At 40.4% G+C, this 20950-nt stretch overlaps 1 protein-coding gene across 1 annotated transcript in view; it reads left to right on the top strand.

Annotated features, from left to right (window-relative positions):
- The window catches only part of LOC140729118 (alpha/beta hydrolase domain-containing protein 17B), an 89835-nt gene that overhangs the window by 63927 nt on the left and 4958 nt on the right, over positions 1-20950 (top strand). The window contains exon 2 of the mRNA XM_073048546.1: positions 19468-19647. Coding sequence (XP_072904647.1) covers positions 19468-19647 — 180 coding nt within the window. The remainder of the gene's footprint in view (positions 1-19467; positions 19648-20950) is intronic.

The raw sequence follows: 20950 nt of genomic DNA, 5'->3' as shown, positions 1-20950 counted from the left end.
CACACTGAAATGGCGTTTTCCTCCTCTGAAAACAGAGCTTTTCTGAAACGCCCTCCAGAGTGTGTAAATTTGAAAACGCCACATGGGCAAGAGTAGTGTGTACGGGGTAACCGGAGATTTCTAGGAACGCTGTCATGACCTGCTGGAGCAGATGGTGGCATTTCATTGTTTTCTTGAACGCAACTCCCATACAACCTAACAATTTCAGAACAGACGGCAACGAGACTGAAGCCAGAAGAGTTAGAAATGTACTCACCAAATACTTTGACCCATAACTTACTGAATAAATAAGTATACTCACTTTGCCCTGTTTTCTGTCCTTGCTCGTGTGAAGGTGGTTTACCTATTTATGCAAGTACTTCTCTGATAATAGATGTGTAACAGCCTACTGTAACATTGTATGGAAATACAAGATAACACTGATGCAGACATGTTTTATACATTTATCAAGGTGCTTTATAAATGCAACAGAGTTGGTCAGTTTTTCAATGTTTGTCATCAGCTGGGTCATACTATCACGAACTCCCTGTCTGTTGCCTCCATATGCTCCAGTATTTCTTTTTTAGTTTTAAGTCCTCCTGCGCAAGAGCCAACAGCTGTCTGTCGTTTGGCAATTTCTTTTTAAGTTTTTCTAGTCTGTAACTGCACAAACGCGCACTTTCATTGCGAGATTCGACACCAGATATGTTGCTTGTTTTCTGTAGATGTGTCCTGCACATGCCCAGTAGGAGGAGATTTGCCCAAATATCCGTTTTACTGTGGACGGAGTATTTTTCAAAAACGCTTGGTGTAGATGCCTATCGTTTTTATGTGAAACCGGCGTTTTCAAAATTATCCAGTCTAGTGTGGACGTAGCCTCAGTGTCACCCCCAAAACCTCACTGATAATTTTAAAAACCAGTGCCCAATAGCCATCAAGCCGAGGCAAGACCAAAATGCATGCACTAAACCAGCCGGAGAGAAGGAACCCCTGTCACAGCCAGCGTCTGTCACAGGATATATGTCAGCAAGCCTGGCTTTACTTAAATGTACCCTGTGTAAAACTTTAAATTGTATGAACCCGAGTCTAGCACATGATGACGAGGAATAAACCCTATTCAATACTTTTGCCCAATATTCCTCAGCCAGATCCGTACCAAGGTCATCCTCCCACCTAGTCTTAGTTTTATTTAGATCTTGAACTCCCAAAGGCATTAGCTGAGAGTATAGTACTCAGCCCTTTATCATTAAAGCTAAGAGTGAGTTTTTCCCCCACAATGTAGCAGGTGGTAGATCAGGAAAAGAGGGAAATTTCTCCTTGACAAAGTGGTAAAATTTGCAGGTATTTTAGGAAGAATGATAATGCGGAAGGCCATATTTACTGCACAGGTCATCAAAACTATCAAATGTATTATCAGTGTACAAATCCTTAATGCGCATAAGACCGTTCAAACCCCATTGTCTAAAAACTGAATCAAGTGTAGAGGGGAGAAATAGATGGTTTCTGTGAATGGGACCCAAAACTGAAGCTGTTGTGAACTTGTGCCTTTTTTGAAGGTTCAGTTTATAGCCAGAGAAGGTTCAATTGAATTGAATTTCGGTTTATTGTCATTTAGAAACCACAACTGCAATGCAGTTTAAAAAATGAAACAAAGTTCCTCCAGAATATCACAAAAGCACACGACAAACAGACTACACCAGAAAATTCACATAACATTTGGCAATCCCCAAATCCAGAGTCCGAAGAGGCTACTGCATATTAATTTCGTACTACCATCTTAGCGCGTTCCCCGGAAAGGAGCTCCAAATCTACCAGACAAAACAAGACTACCCAGACACAAAATTGACCTAATAATGACACAATAGCAGGACTGCTACCTACAGGGTCGCTAACATAAAGTAAGAGGTCATCAGCATATAGGGATACACGGTGTTCCATGTCCCCTCTCCTAACGCCTTGAAATAATGTAGTTGACTTAAATGCAATAGAAAGAGGCTCAATTGCAATTGCAAAAAGAAGAGGGGACAATGGGCAGCCTTGATGAGTGCCACATGTTAATGGGAAATGGTCAGATCGAGAATAATTCATCGATATACACACTAAAGGCAAGTGATATGATGGCTTAATCCAGGCTACAAATATTCTGCCAAATCCAAATTTGTCCAAAACACTAAACTAGTAAACCCACTCCACTCTATCAAAGGCCTTCTCCGCGTCCAAGGAGGTAACAACCTCCGGATTCGGAGAGTCACTGGGTGAATAAACCACATCAGGCAGTTGACAGATATTAAAAAGAGTGGCGATTTTTAATAATACCTGTTTGGTCATCTGAGATTATCTTGGGAAGGTGGCGTTCTAAATGGCACGCAAGCACTTTAGCCAAAATTTTCACATCCACATTCAAAAGTGAGATGGGGCGATATGATCCACATTGAATCGGGTCCTTGTCCTTTTAAAGAAGAAGTGAAATAGATGCCTGTGAAAGAGTAGGGGGTAAGAAACTGTTCTCCAAAGATTCCTGAAACACTTCTAGAAGGACCGGTATGAGCTTATCCTTAAATTTCTTATAAACTTCTATTGGATAACCGTCAAGGCCTGGTGGCTTACCACTCTGATTAGCCATAATGACATTATTAATCTTTTCCTGCCCAAGAGCCCGATCTAAATTCTCCATTTCCTCTGGTTCAAGAGTTGGTATTTCCAAATTATCTAAAAAAAAGTTCCATGTTTGTTATATCTGAGGGTAACTCTGAGGTATACAGAGAGGAATAAAAAAATTGCAAAGATGTTTTTTTGGATTGCTTGTCAAGTTTTGGTACATTTCTCTTATCTGGGGAATAAGTCGTGATGCAGCTTGACACTTCAACCATAAGCTGGCTCGCCTTGTCACCATATTCATAATAGAGGCCACGTGACTTAAGAATTCTGATAGGTTTGTAGATAGAAGATTAAACTTCGCTTGCAAATCAATCCAGCTTTTATATAATTCTGCAGTGGGTGCCCCAGAATATTGCCTATCCAGGTCCAAAATAGATTGTAATAACACTTGCATTTCCTTCCTACGCTCTTTATTGGCATGTGAAGTGTAAGATATTTTTTGACCCCTCAAATAAGCTTTTAAAGTTTCCCAAAGAGTACGATACCGACTCAATTTTATTAGTCTCGACGAATGTGTCAATGTTAGCTGATATGTAACTACAAAATTTCTCATTGGAAAGCAAAAGGGGGTTGTCTCCCCATTCTCTATATTCTGCCATTCTCTAATGTTTAAAGGAAAACATAGGTCTAGTTTCACGGGCGAGTGATCAGATATAACTATAGCAGTGTACTCAGTTTGTGTAATCATTGGTATCAAGGAGCTATCTATAAAGAAATAGTCTAGCCTAGAATAGGAGTGGTGAACATGAGAAAAGAAGGAGAATTGCCTAACTGATGGCTTCAAAAATCTTCAAGGATCCATATAACCATTTTGTTGCATAAATATCAAGAAGGCTTTTGCCATACCAGAAGTTCCCCTCGAGCTAGACCTATCAAGCAGTGGGTCAATATCACAGTTCAAATCTCTTGAAAAGATTAGCTGGTGTGTATTCAGGTTAGGTATTAATGACAAGACCTTATTTGCAAAGTGGACGTCGTCCCAATTAGGGGCATAAACATTTACCAAAATGACAGGTATCTGAAAAAGAGATCCAGAGACTATAATAAAGTTGGTGTAAACTGCATTCTTTTGGTGATTAGTATCGCTGCACCACCCCCCTCCCTCCCCCCAGACCTGCTATTAAATCTGGAATGAAAAACCTGACTAATCCATGCTTTACGGAGTCTGTTATGGTTTTCCACTCTTAAATGTGCCTCTTGTAGAAATAGTATATGTGCTTTTAATTGTTTCAGCTGAGAGAAAACCTTAGCTCTTTTAAAAGGATCATTGAGCTCCTTCACATTCCAAGAAATAAACCTCACAGGGTGGCCTCCATCAGCAGCACCCATGTTAACCATATCAAAAGACACACAGGGCCTACAATCCAAAACAGTGCGAGGGCACAAGCTGCACCCAGTAATGCAGAATGGAAAAAAAAGTCTGGCCCATCTGTAACACACAAAAGAATAAGCTGCCATGGTGATCCCCCAAAACACTCCCTCCCCACACCCCTTTACACAAACAAGAAAAACAATTAACCCCCAAAACCTAGATTTACCTCCCCAACTGAGGATGATCACAGGCATTGTCAAACAAAAAACTTCCAAAGCATTCCCCATACAACCAAAACTTTAATCTAATCTAGGGTGGCTCCCCTGCTTAAAATTTGTAAACTCACTTATTCTACCTTTAATATATGTAGGCTAAAGATAACACAGGTCAAGCTAAGCATTAAAAACAAAAAAACTAGGAAACTAAATGCCAGAGATGCAAATCCCAAATATTTACATTTTGCTGGTTGAAAGTTCTTGTTAATCAGATTCCACAGCATAGCAGTTCAACCCGATTGCGTTCCACAAATTAAACTGGAAAAAATGAACAAAGAAGTGGATTGCGAAAATTAACAGTTTACCTCAGCGGGAGGCCCCTTCAATGCTGCATGAATAACCTTTTTAAAAAAAAAAGTCATTGCTATTCTCGTTCCTCTTCTCCCCAGCGCGAATGGTAAAACTCTTTGGCCGTCTCTGGTGTATCAAAATAATGCTTTTTACCTTCATGGATAACCTGGAGCCAGGTAGGATACAAGAGGCTGAACCTGACCCCTTTCCCGTAAAGCAGAGATTTCACCTCCTTGAACACTGCTCGTTTTCTCCCCAGCTCGGCATTAAAATCCTCATGAAAAAACACCCGATGCCTGTGGAAATACAGCTCCTGCTTCCGTCTACTGATGATGTGTTGCTTATCTTGAAAGTAGTGAAAGAGAACCAGGAACATTCTTGGTCTTGTTTGCTTGACTTCAGGGATGGCGGATGGTTTAGGCCCGACTCAGTGAGTCCACGAAAACACGAGAGGCCTTGGGGAAAAAATATGTCCCAGCACTTTGTCAAAAAACTTGGTCGTAAATTTAACAGGGTCCGAACCTTCCAAATTTTCAGGAATGCTGACCACTCTCAAATTGGATCTCTGTGACTGATTTTCCAGGTCATCTAGCTTTCCCTTCAGAAATGCGTTTTTGCTCTGCAACGCTGCAATTGCAGCTTCAGAGCTCGCCAGTCGGTCACTGTAATCATTCAGGCCATCTTCAACCTCACGAATGCGTTCATCGTGCGACTCGTAATAAGACATAATTTGTTCCAAGGTAGCTTTCACTGGTGACAAAACATCTTCAAGTTCTCTTTTGGGCAGAATGCACCGCTTGCGTCATGTCATAAGAAGTACTAAAGGAAGCCTCTCGAGGTCATCAGGTAACGCAGGCCCAGCACCATGCAATGGTGCCATAACTGTAACATCAGCTTTCTTGCTTGAGGCTTCGCTGTCTTTTCTCCCCAGTTTTACTTCAGAGGTGCATTTTATTTGCCATTTCAGCGCCCAACAATGTCCAGGGTTGTTCACAATGTTAAATATTCAGTTATCTCGAGCATACGGCAAAGATAAACAGGTAGATTTTCAATAACGATCGGGAGTCACACTCACACGCACCTACTCACTCCATGCTCAACTTGGAAGCCCTAAATATCAAATTCTAAATAGACTTTATTTATGCTAACATTTTTTCGCAGTGAATTAATTTCAAATATGGAGTATTTTGGTGATGGAATCTATTGTAGACAGCCAGTATGTGCTTTGTATTTCATATGGCAACCATTCAGTTCATGGAGGAAGATGGATGTGTTTCTGTGGAGCAGGCATTCCCAATGTTTTTTATGTCATGGACCAATACCATTAAGTGGACCCCAGGTCGGGAACCCTTGCTGTGGAGGGAGTTTAGTTATGCAGGAGGAAACTGGATACTGAAAGATGGAAATCAATGTGATTTATTGTATTATTATTGTTTTTCTGTTTTTGCTTTTACTGGCGAGGTTCAAGTTTCTCCCACCATCCGAAGGTAGAGCGTTCCTATGAAATAGTTCGTAAGCCGGAATGTCGTAACGTGAAGAAGCAATTACCATTTATTTATATGGGAAAAATTTGAGAGCGTTCGCAGACCCAAAAATAAATCATGCCAAATAACACATAAAACCTAAAATAACAGTAACATATAGTAAAAGCAGGAATGATATGATAAATACACAGCCTACATAAAGTACCGTAGTTTCCGGATTTTAAACCGCTACTTTTTTCCCACATTTTGAACAGCTTTGAACTTTGCGGCCTTTAATCCGGAGCGGCTAATACATGATTTTTTTCATGCCGCCTCGTAAACATTTTGCCTCATAACAGTAGACCAATAAAATTGATGAGTAGTTCACAGAGGTCCAATGAAATTGTACGATAAATCAAGCGCACTTTCACAATTAAATTATTGTAAATCAGTCATTTGTACTCACCCTCATCAACATGGAAAACACTCGAAGCATTGTGCTGCCTTATGGCAGTTACTTAGTTTATAATATTTTTGCTTAGTAATTCATTTTCTAGTTAAAGTTAGAAGAGTTTTAACTATATTTGTTTTCTGTACTACATGGCGGGATGCTATGACGTCACACCCGGTTTCGCGGTGTCTTGTGGGAAAACGCCGGTTTGCGATAAACGGAAAGGAGGGGGGAGCGCATTACGCGAGCGGCTTTGGATCTGAGCGAACGCTGCTTTTAAGTTAAAGGTGATCAATAACTTTTCCTGGTAGGCTGCAGTATATATATTTTTTACCAGTCGTTAGGAAATATTGGAATGTTGTTCAGTAAAGAAGTATACGCAACGTATATTTAAAAGTAGCCGCGTTACGGGCATGGTTCGAAAAAAAGCATTTGCAATATGTATTTGTTTTTGTTACCATATGGATTTAATTAAAAGTTAAAAAATCCTCACGTGTAATATCTTTCTGTGTAAATATCTCATATTACAACGTGGGACACCTGCGGCCGAAAATCCGGTGCGGCCTAAAATCCGGTGCGGCCTTTACAATTAAAAAATTGATTTTATTTCTAAAATTAGAGCCAGCGGCTTTTAATCAGGTGCGCTCTGTAGTCCGGAATCTACGGTAGAAATACTTTTCTGCAATTATTGCAGCACCATCCACTTTCGCGAAAATCTCACGCAAATGCTCTCGGTAGAAACACTCCCAGCACAAACACAAGCGCTCTCGGCAGAAGCACTCTCTTCAGTAACCTTTAAGCTATGAAGCTGCCAAATCATACCAAATAACACATAAAAATATACAGCCTATATAAAGTAGAAATAGCTTTTGTACAGTGTAGTATCACTTACCAGAATCAGGAAGACAGTGAGCACACTGATGGTGTGTTAGGCTGAGTCGCGGAGGTTGGGGTGGTGGGGGGTAGAGGAGACTGGGGTGTCATCTCATCGTCGTCTGTTTCCTTCAGGGCAGGCAGGTCATCTTCTATGTCTGGCTGCCTCAATATTGAAGGTCAACATTCGTTGTCTGCTGTGGCTGATGTGGAAGGCTTGAAAAATGACAGTATGCTTGACTGCTTAGCCTCGCGCATTTTTCTATCACACAGTTCTTTGTAAGCACTCAAACCATCCTGAAAATATGTCCTAAACCTACGTACCCTTTCAAAATTAAAGTTGTACTTTTCTGCAATTATTGTAGTGTTGTCAATCGCAACGAAAATCTCACGCAGTTGCTTCACGTTCAGTTCCTGGACGACTTCACTTTTGGTCCATTCGCTACTGCATTCAGTTTCGATTGTTATCCTATCCTCTTCCAATTGCATCAGCTCTTCATCTATCAGTTCTTGGTCATGGGATGCCAAAACTTCTTCAACATCATCTTCGTCAACTTCCACAAGCCAAACTCACTTTGTCCTTATTTCGTTCACCACGATCAAAACACTTAATTATGTCTAGTTTTACACTAAGTGTAACACCTTTATGTGCTCTTTTAGGCTTTTCCAATATCCTAGAACTCATCTTGCTAACGGATGCACAAAATAAATCGAGATAAAGCACAGATGCTCACTGGCACGTTTTTAAGCAATGGCGACTAGAATGCAGTTCCGGGGGAGGAGCTTGCTGCTCGGGGCGTACGCTGCTGTAACAGTGAAAACACCTTCTGTTAGTGCAAACAGGTAACTAATGTAGGTCTTTCGTAACAGCGAGGTGTCATAAAGTGAACATTTGAAAAATGGAGGACACCTGTATTTTATTTAGAGATCGAGTATGGCAACAAGCTCTTCTGGCCCAACAAGGCCAGGCTACCTAATAACTGACTTATGATCAATTAGCCTACTAACTTGTATGTCTTTGAAATGTGGAGGAAACTGAGAAAACCGATATGGTCATTAAAAACAGCGGCAATATTGAATCTGCGTTGCTGGTGCTATAATAGCATTATGCTAACTGCTATGCTGCCCCAATGTAGGTGCTGATATTTTCGTCTTTCATTGTATTGAAGGACTTTTACAGAAGTGTATAATTATTATTTTTATACCCTATCTTAACCACCGTACTAATAGAATGGCTGTTTTTGTTTTAAACTTCCACTTTTAATTTTGTTAAATAAGTGCCGCCTGCCATCTTGGGTAGTGGTAAGAGACCTCTTGCCACAATTTCAAAGAAGAGCAAGGATATTCTTGCCATTTAAAGAGCAAACACGAGGAAATCTGCAGATGCTGGAAATTCAAACAATGTGGCCACACATTTTAATTCCACATCCCATTCCCATTCTGATATGTCTATCCATGGCCTCCTCTACTGTCAAGATGAAGCCACACTCAGGTTGGAGGAACAACACCTTGTATACCAGCTGGGTAGCCTCCAACCTGATGGCATGAACATTGACTTCTCTAACTTCCATTAATGCCCCCCCTCCCCTTCTTACCCCATCCCTGACATATTTAGTTGTTTGCCTGTTCTCCATCTCCCTCTGGTGCTCCCCCCTCCCCCCTTTCTTTCTCCTGAGGCCTCCCGTCCCATGATCCTTTCCCTTCTCCAGCTCTGTATCACTTTCGTCAATCACCTTTCCAGCTCTTAGCTCATCCCAGCTCCTCCGGTCTTCTCCTATCATTTCGCATTTCCCCCTCCCCCCACTACTTTCAAATCTCTTACTATCTTTCCTTTCGGTTAGTCCTGACGAAGGGTCTCGGTCCGAAACATCGACAGCGCTTCTCCCTATAGATGCTGCCTGGCCTGCTGTGTTCCACCAGCATTTTGTGTGTGTTGTTGTTTTATTCTTGCTATTCTGGCCAATATTTATTGCTTGAGGTAGAAATAAAAAAATTCACTTCCGTGTTTACACACATCTTGCACCCTTTATGAAACCCTTTATTGCTGTAAAGTGCTTGGTAAAATCATGAAAAGGACATAGCAATTGTAATAGAAATGCATACCTATTGCCCATTTTCAAGATCAATTCAACTATTTTTAAATAACTCATTGAGCCGAGGCACAAAATAATTAATCCACTCACAAAAGAATTCAAACATGTGGTTACTTTTCAGTAGGCTTTCAGTTTAAGTAGGTAACATCTCCTGGTACCAAATAGAAGTTCCTGTTCATTATTTTTACTTGTGTGGAGGATGGTTGCATCAACATAAGTTATAATTTCTAGCACCTGAACCCTTTATTAGAATCTTTTACTTCAGAAGTTAATGCCAGTGATTTCAAATTTCAAGTTATAGTAACAAATTAAATTAAATTTATTTTACTAAACGAGAAAGCAAATAAAATTACTGGCATGCTTCAGTCTGATCTCATGTCCATTAGCGGATTGCCTTGAATAATGCTCCATCTCCAATAGTTGATGACTAGCAGTAACTTAAAAACTTTGGTTAGTAAATAATGGTGCTAATGATTGTCTCATCCTGTTGAAATGTAAGAGGCAGATGCTGTATATTTGAAGTAATTGCTGGAAGAACCAAAATGAATTGAAGAAACAAATCAGGCAGCATGTATGGAGGGGAATAAACAGTTGACATTTTGGGCCAAGACCCTTCATCAGGACTAGAAAGGAAGAGGCCAGAAGCCAGAATAAGTATGTCAGAGAAAGGGAAGGAGTACAATTGGCAGATATTAGGTAAGACGGTGGGTGGTTGGGGGAAGGGGAATGAAGGAAGAAGCTTCAAGGGGGATAGATGGAAGAAGTAAAGGACTGAAGAAGGAATCTAATAAGAGAGGACAGTGAACTATGGAAGAAAGGGAAGGAAGAGAATGATATGGAGGTGACAGGCAGATGAGAAGAAATCAATGTTCACAGTGTTAGGTTGAAAGCTACCCAGACAGAATTTGAGGTGTTGCTTTTTTACCCTCAGGTAGCCATCTTTCCAAATAAAAAGATGTTTGCTCTCCAACCAGAGTTTGGCCTCGTGGTAGTAGAGGAGGCCATGGACAGACATGTATCAGAATGAGAATGGAAAGTTGAAATGAAAGGGGTTGCCACTAGCAGTTCCTACAGTTTTATGGTGGACAGAGTGAAGATGCTTGACCAAGCAGTCCTCTAATCTGTGTCAGATTTCACTAATGTAGAGGAAGCCACACTGGGTACAATAGATCATCCTGACAGAATCATAGGTGAAGAGATGCCTCACCTGGAAGAACTGTTTGTGGCCCTGAATGGTGATGAAGGATGAGTTGCAGGGGTGGGTGTAACATTTTCAGGGATAAGTGCCTGAAGGGAGATTTAGTGCTCCAAGTTAATTGTGATCTGAAATAGGCTACCTGAAAGTGCAGGGGAATCAGTCGTATTGGTAGTTTTCAAAAGGAAAGGAAATATTAGTAAAGGAAAAGAGCATTTGTGGATTGTGAATTGGGTCAGCAAGTTTTCATCAAAAATGGGAAAGAGAAAATTATGTTAGTTTTAAATTATAATAAGGATGATGAAGCATGGATAAGACAGGAATCTCTCTGATCAGATGAGGCCAGGATTACTAATGTTTTACAAATAGTATTTCTTACTTTGTATCAGTGAAATGGATGATTAAAATGTAAGGAAGTACAATGCACCTCATTATTCCCCTTTTTATAGTTGGCTGAGAAGCACAACCCTGCAAGAAATGCATTATCTACACAACGGTTTTCTGAAATCCGTTTTTTATCTTGCTTATTGAAGAGAGCAGAAGGATGAGATTTCCTACTTTAAGGCTATGACGTATGTGTTGTCCTTGAAATGTTCATCCTGCACTTTGCTGTTTCCTCTATCAGGGACATGGTGTACAAGCATGATCTATTGTATGACAAATGGCCACGGCAGAAGAGTTTTTGGATTAACTACTGTACTATTGTACTATACCTCCATTGTTGAACCTCATCCATTTTTATCTGGACTGTGCAGACCTGAGCAGTTATAACCTTGTACACTCAAAAGGAGCTCTTAAGTGGACGTTGTGTTGGTTTCTTATACAAATGTGGCATCAAGCTGACCAAAGAATGGTGAAAGTGTGTGTGTGTGGTTTAATTATTTGACACTAATAGCAGATAACTCTGGCTTCATTGGAACAGATTGTAATTCATGAAAATAAATCATAAGCTGAAAAGCTTTTCAAGAAATCCTAGGTTCAGATATAGTGTGTTCAATTAACTGTGGAAATAAATTTGAAACCACTTTTAATGTCCACACAGAGGGAGTGACAAACTGAAGATACCTAATAATAGCCTTGCACTGCCACAGTTCCACAGATGCCTGGAAATGTGCAGGAATTTCTCATGCTCACAGTGGTAGTGAATGTTGTGCAGTGGCCTCCTGGTAGCTGTGACTTGGAAACTTTGGCACGGGTGTCAGCATGGGCATTAGAATAACCAAGCATGGACCACTCTTCAAGATCCTGAACCACGCTCTCTTCAAAAACAGCAAATCAGAAGCCAATGTGGCAACACTGAGTTTCTCTACCAGACCTGAAACCAGTAACTGTTGTCAGAAGCAGCCACGGACTCTCAATTTGTCTAGCAACTGAGTGAAGATGTTCCCTGTGTGTTGCAAACATTGATGTGTGTTTCATTATTTGATGTTGTATGACATAAAAGAAGATAATGGTTTTGTAAATAATTATTTTCAAATATCTGCAATCATGGTTTACTGGAAATAGCTGGAATTTTGCCATTGTTCTTTTAATATTATTGATGATCTTAGAACAATGGGATCTATTCCTTTCTTTGTGGCTTCACAATTACTCTGACTTTACCAAATTCCAGTCGAGAATTGTTTGTACATATTTTGCTGTGGTCCTCTTGCATCATATGTTTCATTTGACTTGTTACAATGAGCCACAGAGTCACCTATGACAGTACATTGGTTTCCCGAATCAAGGTTGCTACGGTTGTGACACCATTTCCTGCAGCTAACACTGAGCATGGCTTTGTCATGGGAAGAGATATTCTAGTGGATGGGGGAAATGATTCAAGGATGTCAAATGGGCAGTGAACATTTAGGATGGCATGAGCAGCTCAAGCCCTTTGTGAGTAGCAGTAGTAGTACACCATTTTAGACACCCTGCTTGTCCTCTTGGGGAGCTTCTGGCCCATTTGTAGAAGAAACTACATTTCCGACTTTGGCCTAACCTTTCACCTCAGAATTTACAGAGCTGAAGTCGAATCAAGTCACTGCTTAAAGGACTGCCCAAGAAGAAGAATCCTACTGAATCGTGTCATGGGAGTATATTAACGGAGACTGAAAGATTAATTGTCAATTGTTTGCACAACATCTGTCATTTTGCAGCATGGGTAAACACATTATGTGCATGTTTGTTTTAAATCTCAGCTGGAGTTGGAGTACGTGTGGATGTTTCAGTTCTATATCTTGGCACAAATTTCATCCCATGCTAATGTGTTTTGCGAAGATCATATAACTGACTAGTACTGACTATCTCCTACATAATAACAATGAAGCTGAATATTCACCACACAGACTTTGAGGATTTAAGGAGCCAACTCAACACCATCTTCTTAAAGAGATCTACAGAAGGGCAATAAATACAACCTTTCTCACTGACTGATTACTAACTTAAATATGGGCTGAAAGGCCTGTTCCTGTTCCATGTTGCTAAAATCCTAAATTACATTTTAAAAATAAAATGTAGAAGCTCAAATCTTGTGAGAAACTTAAATATAGCTTGCTGCTTCTATAACTTGTCGCTCATAAATTAGTCACGTTTTAGATCATAAGACATAGGAGCAAAATTAGGTCATTTGTCCCATTGATTCTGCACTGACATTCCATCATGGCTGACTTATTATCCTGCTCAACCTTATTCTCATGCTTTCTCCCCATACATAGCCTTTGATGTCCTGATTAATTAAGAACCTATCAGCCTTGGCCTTAAATATTACCAATTACTTGGCCTGCACAGTCATTTGTGGCAGTGAATTCCTCAGATTCACCACCCTCTGGTGAAAGAAATTTTTTGTCATCTCTATTCTAAATGAATGTCCTTCAATTCTGAGGCTGTGCCCTCTGGTCCTAGACCTCCCCACTTTAGAAACTTCCGCTTAACATCCACTTTATCTTGGCCTTTCAATATTTAATAGGTTTCAATGCGATCTCCTATCATTCTTCTAAACTTCAGCAAGTACAGACCTAGAGCCATTAAACGCTCTTCATGTTAACCCTTCCATTCCTGGGGTAATTCTCTTGAACCTCCCCTGGAACTTCTTCAATGCCACCATATCTTTTCTAAGATAAGGGACTGCTCAGGATACTTGCACAAGTGTGGTCTGACCAATGCCTTCTAAAGCTGCAACATTATATCCTTGCTCTTGTATTCTAGTCCTCTTGAAATAAATGCTAACATTGCATTTGCCTTCCTTACCATCGACTCAACCTGCAAGTTGACCTTTAGGGAATCCTACATGAGGACTCTTTAAGTCTCTTTGCACCTCTGATTTTTGAATTTTCTCCCCATTAAGAAAACAATGAATGCTTTCATTCCTTCTACCAGATTGCATGAACTTGTACTTCCCTAAACCTGCCACTTCTTTGCCCATTCTGCAATCTGTTGAAGTCCTCCTGCACACACCCTGCTTTCTTAGCACTACCTGCACCTCCACCAATCATTGTATTGTCTGTAAATTTGACCACAAAGCCATCAGTTTCTTCATCCAAATCATTAACATATAATGTGAAAAAGAAGTGGTCTCTACACTTCAGGAGGTCACGGAGCGACCACTCCCCGCTGAACATCGACAGCTCCTCGGTAGAGATCATTAAGAGCATCAAATTTCTTGGTGTTCACCTGGCGGAGAATCTCACCTGGTCCCTCAACAGTAGCTCCATAGCAAAGAAAGCCCAGCAGCATCTCTGCTTTCTGCGAAGGCTGAGGAAAGTCCATCTCCCACCCCCATCCTCATAACATTCTGCAGGGGTTGTATTGAGAGCATCCTGAGCAGCTGCATCACTGCCTGGTTCAGAAGTTGCACCATCTTGGATCGGAAGATCCTACAGCGGGTAGTGAGGTCAGCTGAGAAGATCATCGGGGTCTCTCTTCCGGCCATCATGGACATTTACACTACACGCTGCATCCGCAAAGGCCCCCTTTATTCTCACTTTTTGTCTCCTGCTGATTAGCCAATCTTCTAACCATGCTAACATGTTTCCTGTAATAACACGGGCTCTTGTTAAGCAGCCACATGTGCGACACCATGTTAAAGGCCTTTTGAAACAAGTAAACAACATCCACGGACTCTCCTTTGCCTGCCCTGCCAGTTATTTCCTCAAAGAATTCCAACAGATTTGTCAGGCAAGATATCCTCTTAATGAAACCATGCTGAGTTTGGCCTATTTTGTCCTGTGCCTCCAAATACCCTGAAACCTCATTCTTCATGATTGACTCCAACATCTTTCTAACCACTGAAGTCTGGCTAGCAGGCCGATAACTTCCTTTCTTCTGCTTCTCTCTCTTCTGGACTAATATTTTGCAATTTTCCAGTTCTCCAGAACCATTCCAGAATCTAGTAATTCTTGGAAGATCATTACTACAATCTCTTCAGCTACCTACGGTATGACTTAACTACCTTCAGACTTTTTAACTTCCCAAGCACCTTCTCCTTAGTAATAGCAACAACACTCATTTCTGCCTCCTGAAATGCTTGCACTTGTGGCATTCTGCTGGTGTACAGTGAAGACCATGCAAAATACTTGAAGTTCATTTGCCATTTTTTTTAAATGTTCCCCCATTGGTACCTCTCGGGTGATATTTTCCAGTGTACCAATATCTGCTCTAATCTCTCTTTTACTCTTTGTATATCTGAAAACACTTTTTGTATCCTCATATTATTGGCTAGCTTACCTTCATATGTTATCTTCTCTCCACTTGTGTCTTTTTCATTGCCATTGCCTTCTTGGTTTTTAAATGTTTCCCAATCCTCTATCTTCCCACTAATTCTTCCTATGTTATATGTCCTCATTTTTTTTTGCTTTTATGCTGTCTTTTACTTCCCTCGTCAGCCATGGTTGCCTCATCCTCCCTTTTAAAATACTTCATCTTTGGGATGTATCTTTCCTGCACCTTCTGAATTGCTCCCAGAAACTCCAGTCATTGCTGTTCCACCATCATCTGTTCCAATCAACTTTGGCCAGCTCTCCTCATGTCTTTAATTCTCTTTACTGCACTCTAAATCAGATCCATTAGATACATCTTCTCTAACTACACATCATATTATGATTACTGCCTCCTAAAGGTTCCTCTACCTTAAACTCCCTAATCAAATCTAGATTATTACATAACCCCCAAACCAGAATTGCCATTCCCATAGTGGGCTCAGCTGCAAGCTGCTCTAAAAAGCTATCTTGTAGATGTTGTGCAAATCCCCTCTCTTAGGATCCAGCACCAATCTAATTTTCTAAATCTACCTGCATATTGAAGTTCCCCCATGACTATTGCAGAATTGCCCTTTGTATATACCTTTTCTATCTCCCATTGTAATTTGTATCCCACGTTCTGGCTACTGTTTGGAGGCCTGAATATAACTCCTAACAGGGTCATTTTACACATCTAGTTTCTTAACTCTACCCACAAGAATTCTACATCTTCTGATCCTGTGTCACCTTTCTAAAAGATTTGATTTCATCTTATTTACCCAAACAGCCACTTCATACCCTGTGTGCTCCTGCTTATCCTTTTGATACAATGTGTATCCTTGGATGTTAAACCCCCAACTATGATGTTCTTTCGGCCATAACTCAGCAATGCCCACAACGTCATACCTACCAATCTCTAACTGTGCTACCAAGTCATCTACCTTATTCCGCACCCTGCATATATTCAATTATAACATTTTCAGTTCTGTATTCATCATCTTTTTTGATTTTGTCACCCTGTTACATTTTAACTCTCCCTACTTTTTGCCCTAGCATCTACCTGTCCTTCCTCAGTCTCGCTACACACTGCATTTATGTATACCAACTGCCGCACCCTCAGCCCTATCACTGTGGTTCCCATCCCTGTGCCAAATTAGTTTAAACTGTCCCCAGCAGCTCTAACAAACCTGCCCACAAGGATATTGGTCCTCCTTGGCTTCAGTGTAACCTGTCCTTTTTGTTCAGGTCATACCTTCCCCAGAAGAGATCCCTATATGGGGGCATATAAATTTAAATAATTGAGGCCTTCCATTGGTAGGGGTTGACCATAGATGTTGTGTCCCAGCTGTCTATGTGATACGCAAGCCAGTACACAAACTAGGGCAGTACAGTATGGAGTGCAAGATGTTGCCAATGTAGCAGGCTCCTCCTCTCCATGCAGGTGATCAATCCAAAGGAATGGCAGAATCTGATACAATTTGGCACCAGCAGTGTCACAAGTATTGCCAGTCAGTGTTGAACTCAACGTAGGACTGCCTTAGGGACTCCAGCTTCAGATTTTTCCTCTGGGTTTACTCCCAAAGCCTTCTCCATGAGAGTGTATAGCTGCAAGGCAGTGGAGGTTTGAGGCCAGAGTTTTCCTTTTACTAGATGAGCTGCCAACCACAGCTGATGAGTCCCATCTGCCTGAAGCGACTGGTCTTAAGGCGCAAGTAACCCACCTTTGCCCTTCTCCTGTCAGTAGGAATGGTTCCGCGGGGCTTAGTAGCTAAGCCACCTAAACAGAATTGGGACCAGTTCTCCCTAAGATGTTAACTTGAACTGTGGGGAAGGCCGAAAATAAAATGATGGAGTGAAGAACCAGAGCATCAGGGCATCATTAGGAATCAATAAATAGGTTAATAGGGGTACACTGAAAATTTTGAGTATAAATGGGATCCAAAATGTATTAAATGGAAAAGTGGCAGAAACTGAATCCAGAAATATCTTTGAAATTAATTAGTTGGTCACAGCCTTGAGAACAAGATCCAAAATGCTTACGTGAGAAAAATCAGGGTGTTAATTATGGTGACTCTTACAACAGTTTTGGAATTGCACGATGGGCTATGTTTGTGAACAGATCACAAAAGAACTCTTATGTATTTTATCAGTTTAAAAAGTGAGCTGTGGGCTTGTTATGAAGAGTTATTTTGGGAGTCTTTGTGATTAAGTTGATAGTATGTAGGCCAGTAATCAATCTAATTTCTGTGTCATGTCACTCTAGTATGTTGGTCTGCTATCTGAGAAGCACTGTGAGGGACTGAATTTGCTGGGTGCTGCTGTCAATGGACCCTGTTGCTGTTTATACTCCCCTTATGAGAGGGAAATCACACAAATCAAAACAGTCTGCTAGCAAACTTGGTATTCAGCTGGTTAAATTTAGTTGGAATTGTAGTCAGTCATTTGGGGAAATGTACTGTTTAGCTACAGCCAGCACTTCAATAAACAAGTGATGTTTCTACGGAATCAGAATCAGGTTTAATATCTCTGGCATATGTTGTGAAATTTGTTTTGCAGCAGCAGTACATTACAATACATAATAAAAACTATTTTTAAATATTTTAAGAATTAAATAATTAGTGCAAAAAGAGGGTAGTGTTCATGAGTTCATTGTCCATTTAGAAACCTGATGTTGGAGGGGATGAAGTTGTTCCTGAAACATTAAGTGTGTCTTCAGCATGCTGTACCACCACCTCCTTGATGGTAGTAATAGGAAGAGGGCATGTCCTGGGCGATGGGGGTCTTTAAATGATGGATTCTGCCTAATGCATTGCCTTTTGAAGGTGGCCTGGATGCTGGGGAGTCTAGTGCCCATGATGGAGCTGCAGAATTTATAACTTTATGCAGATTTTTCCTATGGTGATGCATTCAGTTAGAATGCTCTCCACAGTACAACTGTAGAAATTTGAGTGTATTTGGTGATAGACCAATTCTCCTCAAACTCCTCTTGAAATATTGCTGCTGTCATGCCTTTTTTGTAATCGTATCAATATGTCGGGCCCAGGATCGATCTTAAGTGATGCTGACACCCAGAAGCTTGAAACTGTTCACTCTTTCCGCTTCTGATGCCTCAATGAAGACTGATGTGTGTTTGATCAGCTTCCCCTTCCTGAAGTCAGCATTCATTTCCTTAGTCTTACTGATGCTGAGTGCAAGGTTGTTGCTACGACACCACACAGATGATCTGTCTTGCTCCTGTACATCGATTCATCACCATCTGAAATTCTGCCAACAATATTATGTTGTCAGCAAATTTGTAGATGGTTTTTGAGCTGTGCCTAACCACACATTTGTGGGTGTATTGGGGGTAGAGCGGTGGGATACGCTAGATCCTTGAGGTGCACCAGTGTCGATTATCAGTGAGGAGATGAGAAGAGATTCCATTTCATGCCTGGAACTAGTTACATGGATTTGTAGCCTCTGGTTTAAAATAACTTTGGTCTGGTGACTTTTCTGCAAGCATTTCCTTGAGTGATACATTTTCTTTTCAATTATACCACACAATTAGGCCATCTCTGCTAATTCATCTTTTGGGAGATTTGCTATAAAGATTTGCAAAAGAGAAGGGAACTTTAACAAAAATGTTTTGTTAATTGGTGAATGGTATAATTTAAGATATCTTCATGGGGGTTGAAATTAATCTTTCAACTCTCCTTGCATTCCTTCCATGGGGAACTAAATTTAAATCCAGGCCATGTTGAAATGTAGTACTGTGTTCTACTTTAGAGACCCAGAGCGAAAAAATATTTGGCTGTGATGGCAGGAAAAATCTATTGTAATGAGTTTTTGTGCCAAATTCCTGCTGTTCATAATAGGAAGATTCAGAAGTAAGATATAGTTTTAATTGCTTGTTCTTACCTTTGAAATTGATTCTAATTTCTCTGCTCTTGTACTGTCACAATATGTTTTCAAGGCTTCTTCCTTCCCCATTGTATTCCATTCTTGTGAGAAATTCTGTTATAGTGTAATACTTGGTATAATATTTTTGCATTGTATATATTTTTTTGGCTTTGATTCATTTTATAGTCAACTAGTTTTCCGAATGGTTGTAGTCTGTTTGTTCAACAAAATAGAGTTGGCTGATGAAATGACATAAATATTTCAAATTTGTCTTTTCATCAAACAGGTATGGAATTCGTCCAGAGAATGTGATCCTGTATGGTCAGAGTATAGGCACGGTACCCACAGTAGATCTGGCTGCTCAGTATGAATGTGCTGCAGTTATCCTTCATTCACCCTTGATGTCTGGAATGCGTGTAGCCTTCCCTGATACAAAGAAGACCTACTGTTTTGATGCATTTCCTAAGTAAGTGATTCTTTTTATTCCAGGTTTAACTGACTTTGCGTTGATTGAGTAACAAATTTAAATGAAGCCAGAGTTTGGTTTTGTCATATGGCTTTCTTTTAAAGGTTTGTTGATTTTTTTTTCTGCCTGGCCAACAGAGTAATGTAGTGCTGCTCTTAAAATTCTCCAACTTCAGATACTGCTCTGTTCTGATTGGAAAGTAAGATCTGCTTTCTGAGATGCATTGAGCACTGTGCATATAAATGAACTATTTGGTGGATTTGCATGTCCCTCATTGGTAGAAGGATTAAAGGGAGATTGAAAAAGTTTTTTTTCACCCTAAAAGTGAAGGCCATCTAGAATTCCTTGTTGGAAAAGACTAAATCAGAAACTGTTGTACCATCTTAAGGAGTACCTGCATGAACACTTGGTTTAAATCTAAAAGGCTGAGAAATGGGAACTGGTTAATGGGAAGGCCCTAAATGACTCTGTTCTCCTTGCCCAGAACACACTGGGCCAAAGGACCTCCTCTGTACATAAAGTTGTACAAATCTGTTGATTCTTTGTGTTTCTGGACAAAGTGGAACTTTCTCTTGCTTATGCTCTCTGGTCACATGTACACAAAAAATGAGAGGCATGCAGTTTATTTATCCCTGGTCCCAAGATGAGTATGCATGATAGATAGAAATGAATGATCACCATCCAAACATTCGTCAAACTATTTCTTCATTTATACATTTTTATTTCCGATACACAGAAGATGATTTCTTCCACTCCCATGACAGTGAAAGCAAGTAAAAGTGATCAAAGAGATGGCAAAGACTGAAGGAATTGTGCACACCTATAGATTAAAAGATATAACTGCAATATGTGGAGTTCCTATTGAGCCTGATGGGAATAGGTCCGTTGGTGAATTATTTATGTTCGACACTCATCATAACATCTTAGACTCAGTATCAAAGTCAAACTTATCAAGACCATGATATCTAGGCTATAGTGTTACATGTATGATTCGAACAATTTGGGATTTCTTTCACACAGGTGACAGAGGTGTAGGGAAGCTGTAGCATCATCAGTTATAGATTCTTGAGGTTCTGTTTTCCTCTTCGCTTCCTCTATTTTAGCTTCCTCATATGTTTGAGCACCACATTTTCAATGGGCACATCAAACAGGGAAATCCACTGCTTGTTCGCAGTGGTATATGTCAATATTGAAACTCATAAGGGAGTATTTGAATCTTCTGTTCACCACATTAGAGTTTGCCTCAGTCAGCTCTCTGTAAAATGGCTGCTTTGGTATAATATAGAAGAGCCTGGACTTGTTA

The sequence above is a fragment of the Hemitrygon akajei genome, chromosome 6 (assembly GCF_048418815.1).
Source record: "Hemitrygon akajei chromosome 6, sHemAka1.3, whole genome shotgun sequence".
NCBI lineage: Eukaryota > Metazoa > Chordata > Chondrichthyes > Myliobatiformes > Dasyatidae > Hemitrygon > Hemitrygon akajei.
The sequence above is the reverse complement of the archived record's forward strand: the minus strand, read 5'-3'. Positions and strand labels throughout refer to the sequence as shown.